Source organism: Equus caballus, chromosome 10 (assembly GCF_041296265.1).
Source record: "Equus caballus isolate H_3958 breed thoroughbred chromosome 10, TB-T2T, whole genome shotgun sequence".
NCBI lineage: Eukaryota > Metazoa > Chordata > Mammalia > Perissodactyla > Equidae > Equus > Equus caballus.
In genome coordinates, this window is record NC_091693.1 from 36,035,976 (window position 1) to 36,048,054 (window position 12,079).

General features: G+C 41.4%; 1 protein-coding gene across 12 annotated transcripts in view; it reads left to right on the forward strand.

The window, feature by feature from the left end:
* Positions 1–12,079, forward strand: part of CD109 (CD109 molecule) — a 195,045-nt gene that overhangs the window by 151,500 nt on the left and 31,466 nt on the right. For all 12 annotated transcript variants that reach the window (XM_070225130.1, XM_070225131.1, XM_070225132.1 and 9 more), the window contains 2 exons: positions 481–625; positions 3,245–3,421. In XM_070225130.1, the coding sequence (XP_070081231.1) occupies positions 481–625; positions 3,245–3,421 (322 nt within the window). The remainder of the gene's footprint in view (positions 1–480; positions 626–3,244; positions 3,422–12,079) is intronic.

Below are 12,079 nucleotides of genomic sequence, written 5' to 3' on the forward strand. Positions count from 1 at the left end.
TTGATACATAGATTTTGAATTTTGGAATTCCTACAGGAAGAAGAGGTTTTGTAGATTTTTTTTTTTAGAGAAGACATTATGCACAAAAAGACGACTATGCATAGTGGATGAACACTTGTGTTTTGGGCTGAGACTGCTGTGTTCTGGGTTCAAATCCCAGCCCTGTCAAATGTGACTTTGGACAAGATATTTAATCTCTCTCTGGGTAATAATAGGATCTCCTTCAGAGTTTTCTTCTCATCACCTTTTTATGTTCTCCTTTGTCATTTCCATTGCCATTCCATGAAGTGTTTTGTCGAATTAACTAGAAAGTAAACATTTTCAACAGATTTTAAGCAAGAATCAAACAATGGCAGGTGCTTACCTCACTGCTCACACACCGCAGACACAGCAGGCCAGGTGTTGGTCTTTTTATCTGCGCGCACTTCTCTGTAAACAGGTGAGTCAAGACCGTGTTAACTGTGTTCCTTTTTTTCACAGGCTGAAGGAATAGAAAAATCCTATTCACAGTCCATCCTATTAGACTTGACTGACAACAAGCTCCAAACGACTCTGAAAACCTTGAGCTTCTCGTTTCCTCCTGACACAGTGAGCGGCAGTGCGAGAGTCCAGGTCACTGCAATTGGTGAGCACAGAGCATGTCACCATCACCGCTGCTTTACTGGTAGATGATAATATATACTTTTCATCCATTTATGGGTGTATTTTCTTATTTAGTCCTAATGAGAAGAGGTTGCAGAAAGTTTTTATTTGGTACCATCTGCGGATTACAAAAGAAAGGCTAGCAAGATATGTTTTCTAGACTGGTTCTTCTCGGTCTTCAGTGTGCATATGCATCACTGGGCACTATATTTAAAGGCAGATTCTGGTTACTGGGTCTGAGGTGCAGCCTGGGATTCTGCATTTCTAACACTGCTGAGTGATGCCGATGCTTCTGATTTGCAAACCGCTCTTTGGGCAGCGAGGTCCCGCTATAGTGTGGCTGGCAGGAGCGCTGATTTTTAAGAGCAGAGCTTCTGGCTTCTGTGGCCCTCAGCCACGGGTGAATATCAGAATCTTCTGTGGAGCTTTATGAAAACATAAATCTCTGGGCTCTACTCCCAACCTTCTCTATCAGAATCTTTTGGGCTATGGCTAGGGTATGTATATTTTGAAAAGGTTTCACGAGTGATTCTAATAACCAGAGGTTGAGAACTATTGCTTAGAGCAGCTCCCTGCAGAGCGCAGGTGACCTTGACAGTAGGAAGCTACCCTCTGACATTAGTCACCCTCTCCTAGGCACCTTCCAGTAACCTAAAAGGAATTTTGAATCAACTATTAAACTTAGCTTCCACACAAATGGTTTGTTTATACAGTCGTGCTTTACACATAACTGAAGGAAATGTTTAGATTAATGACATCTAAATAGTTTGTCGGGTCTTCAGAGTGTCAGGATCTAAGGCACTGTTTTAGCAAGTTCTTTTAAATCTTATCTGCAGGTGTAATCCTTTTTATTATAACCCCAAACAACCAATGCCTCCATAGAGGACTTTTTTTTGAATCTTAAATATAATTCTTTTTTTCTTCTCTAAACATTGGCACCTGAGGTCACAACTGTTACCAATCTTCTTTTTTTTTTCTGCTTTCTCTCCCCAAATCCCCCTAGTATATAGTAGTATATTTCTTTAGTTGCAGGTCCTTCTAGTTGTGGCGTGTGGGACGCCACCTCAGCATGGCCCGAGGAGCGGTGCCGTGTCTGCACCCAGGACCCGAACCAGCAAAACCCTGGGCCGCTGCAGTGGAGCACGTGAACTTAACCACTTGGCCACGGGCCTGGCCCCTGGAATCTTCAATATAATTCTTAAAAAGAATTAAATGAGCTCTCCTTTTAGGGGGATCAGTTCTACCTAAGCATCTCCTCTGGTGTGGGGATGCTGGGACATGGAGCATATGTGCGCAGGCATACGCGCGCACACACACACGGGGAAGGGGCTCGGATTTAAAGTGTAGACCACTACTGCCAACATCACGATGAGTGTGTCTGTGGTCATTGAAGTACTCTGAAGCTTGATGTAAAGAATGATTTTTCAAGTTTTATTTTTATTAAAATTTATTTTTAAAAAATTTATTAATTTCAAACAAAAGTCTATTTGGAAGCCCAGAATGTGTGAATATTAGCTTACTTCTTTGAATTTTGAGAGTCTAAGTTTATGTTCACTTTGAATATTAAAAACATAAGCTGCTGTGGGAGTATTATAACCTCTATTAATTTCTCTGCTAGTGTCTAAAGTTTAAGACATCGTGTGCTAGCCTGACTGCAGCCTACTCACGTGAAAGAGGTCTTCCTCTCTTTTTTGGATTCCTGTTTTTTAGGATCAGATTTTCACTAGGTATTTGGACTTGGAATGGTGTAAGTTTCTAAAATAAACTGTACAGAAGAATATTCTTCTCCGTACAGCTCAGCCCACATTGGAGTTAGAATTAGAATTCGACCTCTCAGTTTATAAATCTGTACTTACTTTCCTGAGTCGTGGTGTTACAATGCGGGCAGAGGAGACTTTGAAGTACGTGTTTTGTTTAATTTTGTTACTAATTTTGAAGAATAGTTGTAATCCTTTTTGATCCTAAGATTCATTGATTCATTGAAATATTTGTACTTGTTAGTTCTACTTTCTTGTTGCTAAATAGAGCATATTGAAAAATACTACAATCCCTGCCCTTTAAAAACAATCATTTATCAAATATTTGTAGTCTACTAGTAGGAAATCAGAATAAAGTTCTATTTATGTGAAGAACACCAATAATAAAACATTTCTTTCCTATATGAGACTGATGGTTTCCTAATGGCCAATTCCTGACATTTTGTTCAAGAATTGTTTTTTAAACTCATGTTTTGCCTAGTGTATGCTATGTCTTTTTTTTTTTTTAAAAGATTGGCCACTGAGCTAACATCTGTTGCCAATCTTCCTCTTCCCAAAGCCCCCAGTACATAGTTGTATATTCTAGCTGCTAATCCTTCTGGTTGTGCTGCCGTATCTTTAACTGAGCTAAGTCTCCTAATATGGCACATAATCTGCAAGTTCAGTACCACTGTAGTGTCATTTATTTGACCAGTCTTCCTACGAGCTGGATGTGACGTTTCTGCCCTGTTCCAAGCGTCGTGTTGCTTCACTGTTGGCTGCCTTCTGTGTGCAGTGGATGTCTCTCCGTCAGCAGGGACGGTCACTGAGGTTTGCTGAATGTATTGAATCTCTGTTGCTTTCAGGAGATATTCTTGGCTCTTCCATCAATGGCTTAGCCTCATTGATTCGGATGCCTTATGGCTGTGGTGAACAGAACATGATAAATTTTGCTCCAAATATTTATGTTTTGGATTACCTGACGAAAAAGAAACAACTGACAGAAAATTTAAAAGAAAAAGCCCTTTCATTTATGAGGCAAGGTAAGTATTTTAGAAGCATACTTTTCTTTGTAAAAAAAAATTTGTTTTTGTTTTATTAGGCAGAGTTCACTCTAGAGCATATTTCAGAATAGACAGATTTTGTCTTTGCTGTGTGATTGTGGGACAAGATGGTGTTGAAATGTGCTCGAGGTGTAAGTGGGGGAAGCTGTCGCCTGCCTTCCTTCTCTGATTCTTCCCTAATTGCTGCTAAGCTGTTTGTTACCAAGTGAGTTCCTGGAGGGCTTTGCATTTTACTAAGGGACCTGAAATTTAAAGTTACTTAAAAATCTAAAGAAACGAGTGTTCATTTATCTATTACACGTTTGTGGAGTATCTTTCCGTGCCAGGGCCCGTGCCAGGGCGGCAGACGGGGCAGGGCCTTCCTCCCGGGGGTGCCTGCTCAGTGCAGAGCACATTCTGTCCAGAAACACACGTGGTGCGGAATGGTGGGGACCGTTGCATGGTGGGGACCTTCGCACGCATTGAAAATGTCAAGTAGTTGGGGGTTAGGCGAGAAATGTTTGTGGCAAGGCCCTGCTGGCCCCTCAGAAAATGTACGCCAGGGATTACTGCATGCCACTGGTTCCTGCACGCCGACTCCTTGAGAGTCTGACTCTGTTCGCAGACACCTAATGCTTGGTGTTACTTGAGTTCTTACCATGTGGCAGGCAGTGTTCTAAATACTTTACATCTAATATCTCATTTATGCTCACAATGAGTATTAATATTGTCCTCCTCCTTTTACAGATGAGGAAACTGAGGCACAGAAAGGTAAACTAACTGGCCCAGGGTCACACAGCAAGTGAGTGGCAAAGCTGGGATTTGGATTCACTGCCCCTAGAATCCATGCTCTTAATGTCCATGCTTAGGAGAAAATGAAAAGTTGTGACACATTTTTAATAATAATAATGTAAATTTGATTTCCTCAAATATCCCAGGAGCCAGCCACCCAAAGTTACAGTGTCAGTTTTGTGCTTCCTCTTTAGGGGACCTCTAGCAAGATCTCTGCAGCTGAGTTTGTCTGTCTGTCTGCACAGTTAGGGAAATGTGTTCATAAAACTCATGAGGACTAGAATGGCTCATGCAGAAAGAGAGGAAAATGCGTGTTCAGTGTAATCTAAAAATCGAATCAACACTTTCCAACTCCTCAGTCTTTTGTTTTTGTTTTTGTTTTTTACAATGAATGGGTTAAATGCAAAGAGAGGCAAGCTGTGATTGGTTTTGCTCACTTTTCCATAGGTAAGAATCAGAAAACTTAATAAAAATACTATTTTGATGTGAGCTTTTCTTGCGTGTTCCCTCGTTGTATAGAGACTTGTTTATCCTAAACTAAGTTCTATGTGATAATATTAGTAACTAACCCTTTAAGATGCTTTACACATGTTTTCATTTAATTCTCACAGAAACCCTAGGAGGTAGGTATACTGTTATTATTTCCATTTTACAAGTGAGGAAACTGAGGCACAGGGAAAATGGCCACCCCGAGGTGGTCTGGCTTCCAAGTCTGTGCTCTTCCCAGAACACTGTGGGATAAGTCTACTTTGCAATGTTCTTAGGTTGTTAGAAGCAATAGGATACGATTGGAAGAGGACCAGAAATGGGGCCAAGATGCTTGGGTATGGCCAACATGCGAGAGGTTTCAGTGAGCGTTCTGATCAAACAGTATGGGAAGAATGGGGTCCTGTAGGGAGGGGACACCCAAGGTCAGAATCTGGGTTTCAGGTTAGACCAGAGTGAGCAGTAAGATGGTGGATCCAAGGGGATGAGCTGAAGTCCACATCCAGAGTTCTCCTGGGGTGGGCTGGTGCAGACCAAGGCGAGTGGGAGGAGGGGGCTTGAGAGTCAGGAACCATGCGCTACATGAGAGGACAAACTCCAGGAGACCAGGGGCTGGACTCAGGGCTGGCCATGACCTGAGTCCTCCTGAGGGGAAGGAGATGGTGGTGTATTTTCCCTCGGAGTGGAGCCAGGCCCTGCAGGAGGTGTTCAAGTCCTCTAGGAAATTCTCAAAGACCTAGCAATTGGTATTTTCTGCACAGAGTGGCCCATTTAAAATTGTCCTCCTTTTTACATGTTTGTGGATCAGTCATATTTTAAATATTTAAATACAAGAGCTGCTTCTTTCAAGTTCTGTTATAATTAAGTTTAAGAAGTGGTACCAAGTGCTCTTTGTGGTATAGTGTGTGCCACACTAAAAACAAATGAGATCTTTGCACAGTGCCATAATGGTTACATTTAAGGAGATGAGTGAAAAATATTTGGGATGTTCAGAATTTAACCTCTGCACCTTTTGGAAACAAGATTCTGACTTGTGTTCAAAATTTAGTTTGGCTAGTTTCCAGTACAAAGTATGTAGGAACTAGATTGGTGCTTTATAATTTGATATACATTCTTTGGGATAGTTTAACAAAATAATGTATTTTAGAAAATGGCATATATTTCATATTTTATGTGCTTTATGAACTATAATATTGGCTAATCAAATATTAATGCTTTAAAAAGACAGTACATTTTGTCATTTGGACTATTTAAAGAATGATTTGCTTATCCCTTAAAAATGCTTAGAGTTTGTATCCTGGACATTTTGCTCTGGGTCAGCAGATGTCCTGAAAAGTGAACAGCCAAATCCTCAGTATGTATTTTCTCCCGAAAGGAGTGCTGGACCCTCCAGCCGGTCCTAGCTGGGAGGTGCCCAAGAGCAGGTCTCCCTGCAGCCCTCCAGGGGCGGCCGTCTACCTCACTGCTGGAGAGCCTCGCTCACATTTGCTGGCTGGTGAGAGGTGCAAAGTGGCCCGAGGGCAGAAAAAGCATTCTTCTCTAAATGCACCGTCTTCCAAGCTGTGAAGAGCGCTCTACTGTACAGTAGGGGAGGCCAACCTGGGAGAGAGCGCAGCGCAGCGGTTACTGCACTGGTGGCTCTGGGGGCCCGCAGACCTACGCTCTAAATCCTGCCTCCTACTTTGGGCTGATTTCTCTGAGCCTTGTTTTCCCACTTGTAGGACAGGAGTAATGAAAATACCCACTTCATTGGGCTGTTTTGAAGATTAAATGAGATATTGTAGCACTTTGTTTAATACATAGGAAGTGCCCAATAACTGTCAGCTGTAGTATCGTTAGTTGCACCTGACTAGGGACTTAGGGTTTAAGGTCAGTAAGTAAATCCTGTCCATTCTACATTTGTCTAAAAACAAATGTGAAATTCTTCTCCCCTCTCCATCCCACGGCTAATGGTTTCATTCACACAGCATCATCGCTCCCCTGGATGACTCCAGTGGCCTCCTGGATAGACTCTCTGCTTCTGTGCTTGCTCCCTTTCAATACTGTCTCCTCGTGTTGTAAAAGGGGTCTTTTGATAATGTCAAAATCCTCTCGCTTCCTTGTTTAAAATTCTCCAGTGGGTTCCTGGCCCTGGCCTTCAAGGCCCTGAGTGGACTGACCTGGCCTCCATCTCTCCCCACTTCTGGAGCTGCCTCTCTTGCTGCCCTCGGCTCCCTCAGGAGCACTCCCAGCTCCATGGTGCTGCAGGCCGTTAAGCTTCCTTTTCCTTGTCCTGGGATGCTCTTCCCTGAACCTTCCATGGCTGGCTCCTTCTCGTCATGCAGGTGTGTTTTCTTCTGAGTGGCCTTCCCTGACCATTTAGTAGCTCCCATTTACGTTACTCCATTTTCTTTTCTTCATCACACTTAGTATTACTGAAAATGATCTTGTTTGCCTATTGTCTGTCTCCTGCACTAGCAGGCAAGCTTCCTGACAGTGGGGACTGTGTCTAATCTCTCTTCCACTGTGTCCCTGGCCACATAGGCACCTCAGTAAGTGCAGAATGGACGAATGCATTGTCATCATGCTCACTTCTTGCCTGAGGTTCGTCCTCCTAATGTGGAGATTGGGCCTAGAACGTCCCCCAAGCACTTCCACGGTGGAGCGGTCGTTTGTAAACACCAAGGTTCGCTGGGCTTGGCATGTTCTTATCAGCTAGGAAATGTGCCCACTGGTGAAGTGGCTGATGGAATCAGCACAAGGGGGCTCCCAAAAATACTCCATTTCACATGATGAACTAAATTGTATTTCAAAGTAGTGAAAAAGGCTTCTTGGTAAGATGGTTTTCATTATGAAATCAGTGTCTCACTTCAGAGGCTCTGTTTTTCTTTTGCCATCACATTTGCCAAAATCCTTTAAGTATACCGTAGTTGTTTTTAGTTTTTAAGAAATTAAAGTGGCTTTGGCATGAGTCATGATTATATTATTATTTGAATGTCATTTATGAACAGTGCATTGTTTTCCTTAAATCATGCTTGGCCCAGGAACTGTGTAACCTAATCCATTGTTTTTTTGGTCAAAACAACAGCTACATCATTGACTGAAGTATCTTTTGCTGTCAAAAAGAAAAATAGAACCATAAAACGAAAACTGTTTTTGATAAAGACTGGAAATTCTGACCCTGTTAATTTGAGATTGAAACCACTTGTTTTCCTCAGATATTTAAATCACAGTGTCTCTGGCTCAATTTTTCGAGTGAGACTCAGACCAAGCCTCGTTGGAAACACATTATGTGTTTTCTGTTGAAATAAAAACAGCAAAAAAATAGGTTTCAGAATTCTAAAGTGTATTTGGTCATCACAAGAGTGGCTAAAGGCAATTGTGAAGACGCTAAAAACCCCTGGTCAAGTTCTCAGTTTCCATTTCGTGTCATAGGGATTAAGGAAGTTGATAATGATTACTTTTCTTTTTGTACAGAGAATATTTTTATTATCTTTTTACTAGAGAAAGTGATTCACATGGTCACAAGGAGCTGACTTGACTTCTTCATTTATGTGCAGTTTTGATACTTGAGGTAAACCAAGTCAAATTATGTTTAGAATTTGTTACTTTTCTATGTGTTTCTATAAAAAATACTTTCATCTTTGTTATGGTAAGCTGTAAATGTTTTACATTGATGGCTATTCCAATGAAAATTCATGAGCCAGGAGCTATGCATCTTATCTGACCCTTTATAGATAAGAGCTCATGGGTCATTATCCTAATAGCCTCTCGACTTCCGTATTTTAATTTGTACAAGTGTCTCTAAATTCTGATTATACTAATACTTTCTGACTCAAGATCTATTCATAAAACTATGAACTTAAGGGCACAACACTTATTTTCTCATAAACTCCTGAGAAAACTGTGTTTCTGCCTTTCTCACCTATCATGATGAGAAGTGTCCAGTTTAGATGACTACACTGGAACACTGAACTGCTGTGTTAACAAGGACCGTCCCAGCCGAGTCCACCGTGTCCTTCTCTGCTTATGGAGTGGATGAGCTGGAGGACAAGCAGCGAGGGCTCTCTAATAGTGCATGGCCAGTGTAAGACGAGGAAGGAGCCGCACGGGAGACTCCACCGGGAGACTCAGAAGCCCTCTCTAGGCTCTCATCTCTCCTTGGTTTGGCCAGGGAAGCAGAGCTGGAGGTTTGGAGGCTTAGTTTTGTCGAAACCAGCTTGGGAAATGCAGCCACCTGGAGGTTATCAGTGAGTCCTCCCCGTCCTCTGGGCCGGCTGCCCTGGTGGAAGAGCCGTGCTGGTTGTTGCTGTTGGTGGGGACTGTTGGAGGCCTGCCAGCTGAGGGGTGATTTCCATAAGCACTGACCTCACTGCTGTGAGCTCAACTCCCTGATGGTTTTACAGTCACTTGGACTTGGACCTGCAGTTGTTGATGTGCTGTGGGGGCTTAGAGGCACACGCTGTCCTCCTCAAGCTTGGCCCTTCTCCCCACGGCAAAACCTCCTGAGTGATGGAGGCCTGAACCTTTTGTTTGGGCCTTTGTTTTTTCTTTTCTTCTCTTCTTTCACCTCCCCTCCCCTCCTCCCTTCTACTCTGTCTCTTCCCTTCCCCTCTCTTCCTCTCCCCTGTCTGATTGAATTCATACTTAAACTCTGCTGTCTGATGGATTTAGTCCTGAACTGGAAACCAAGGGAGAATGTCTTAGACTCTTTTGCTATTTTCCTTTGTGAATATTAGAAAATTATTCTGCTTCTGTGTGATCCTCGACCAGCTTTGAAAAAGGAAGAGATTGTATGTTGTGTTTCTTCTTTTTTTGTTTGGTGAGGAAGATTGGCCCTGAGCTAACATCTCTGCCAGTCTTCCTCTACTTAATATGTGGGATGCTGCCACAGCGTGGCTTGATGAGTGGTGTGTAGGCCCATGCCTGGGATCCAAACCTGCAAACCCAGGGCTGCTGAGGCGGAGTGTGTGAACTTAACCACTAATGCCACTGGGCTGGCCCTTTGTTGTGTTTCTTTCAAGGTTAATATGAAAACTACAATGTGTAAAGGTAAACTGTTGTAGTGTTAATAATGCCTATCTTTTAATTTATTTGATTTTTTGAATACGTAGAATACTAATATCCTTCCAAAAGTCAAACTTACCCTAAAAGGTGTGTGCAAAGGGGTGTCTTTCCCTCTCCTACCCCTCTTCTCTGCCCCTTGTAGGGAGCTTACTTCCTTAGTTTCTAGTTGATAATTTCTTTTTCTCTTGGCAGAAATGAACATATACATATGTATTTTCTTATTTCCTAGTTTTCTTACACGAAAGATAGTAAACTCTATATGCTATTTTAGGCCTTGCCTTTTTCATTTAACAATATATCCAGGAAATTACTCAACATCAGTTCAGAGAGATGGGCCTCATTCTTTTTTCACAGCTGCATGGTACTCCATTGTGTGTATGTTTCACGGTTTATTCAACCAGTCTCCAATTTGGGGGCATTTAGGTAGTTTCCAATATTTTGTAATTAAAATGCTGCAGTGAATAATCTTATGCATGTATATTTTTGTATTGTTGGAGGTATATCTTCAGAGTAGATTCTTAAAAGTGGGATTATTGCGTCAGAAGTTATAGACGTTCTCCTGCATGGGAGTTGTGCCATTCCGAATGCCCTCTAGCAATGGACAGGTACTGGTTTTCTTGCAGCCTTCCCAACAGGATGAGTGGTCAAGCTTTTGAATCTTTGCTCATGTGCTGGGTGAGAAATGGTATCTCAGTTTTAATTTTCATTTTGCGTATTATGGAGTTGGACCTTTTTTCATATATGAAGGTCTTTCGTCATTTTTTATGAAGTGTCTGCTCTTTTGTCCATTTTTTTCCTATAGGATTTTTTGTCTTTCCCTTTAAATCTAAAAAAGTTCTTTATATATGTATATGTATAGATATATAGTAATAATATATAACCATATACATAAAATTTATGTATTTAATATTAGCCATTTATCTGTTTTATATGTTGCAAATATTTTCTTCTAGTTTATCATCTGTCTTTTAATTTTGCTAATAGTGTGTTTTGCCATGAAAAGTTTAAAACAATTTTTTTTGTAGTCAAATTTGTCAAATTTTCTCTTAAAAATTGGATGGTTAGAAAGCCTTTTCCTATGCTTATATTATGGAGTGATACCTATTGTTTATTGAGAGCTTGCCGTGGAAAAGGTACTATGCTAAGAACTATTCATATCTTAATCATAGAAAGAGTTCTGAATTAGGAAACAGCGGCCTGGGAGACAGACCTTGGCTGAGGCCTGGCTTCAGTGCCCACGAGCTATGTGACCTTGTGCTTGTGTGTTCTGAGTTCCAGTCTCATCATCTCTAAAAAGGGGATGATAATGGCATCTACATCATAGGGCTGTTGTGAGAATTACCTGGATTAATACCTAAAAAGGGCTTTGAACAGTTCCTGACACATAGTCACTGTTGGATAAAGATTGGCTATTTAATTACCATACCCTATTTTGGTTTTAAACATAAAATTATAACCTAACACCCCATTCTTCAAATTAAGCAAAATTCTGTCATCACTTAGGTGTTGTTTCTACTTCTTTTACTGTAGGTCTTAAAGATCACCATGAAACATGTCTTGCTTTTTACATGCTTTGTTGTACTGTAGCTTAAATCAGATAACTCAGCTCTGGGGTTTTTTTGTGGAAAGGCTCGAGGATAACAGTTTGGGACATGGCAAGAGCAGATTAACTGTGATTTTAAACCATTGATGCTTATGTTTTGTTAGTCAAATATGAATAATTACTTAGAGTTATTGATGCTTCTAAAACGTGGTATTCATAAAGTAAAATTTTTTTGCTACTAGAGTTTACTAGGGAGTGAAGCCAACAATTTACAAATGACTCTGGTTGCCGGGCTCTCCATGGCCGCGCTGCGAGGCTCACGCTGTGTGCCCTCACCTGCCTGTGTGCAGTCCTGTATCTTCAGGAAAAGTTCTTGGTTATCGACAATCATTGATGATGCCTTGAGTTGGAAATGTCTTTGGCTTGTGCTTGATGTTCTTGCTTATGCTTGATGTTTGATCATGCGTACTGGCTACTTTAATTTCATTTTCAGGGGGTTAGTTCGTCGCAGGCCGTTTAGTCAATCTTTTAGTGTTTGGCCTATGATTTCTCAGTCACCGCACTTTGAGACTTGCGGGCATCGCTTTGAAAATATGAAACATCTGTCTCTTATTTGCAGCCATTTATTTGCAAATATGAAACAGCTGCTTTTCTTAAAGCAGCTACATGAGCCTTAAACGCCCTCCCCAATTTACTTCTATGGTGAGACTTCATTACTACCACGAAGTTCTCTTTTTAGTGAGAATTTGGAATTGCTGTGGTGGGCAGACTGTTGGTCTTTTGGTTTCCCT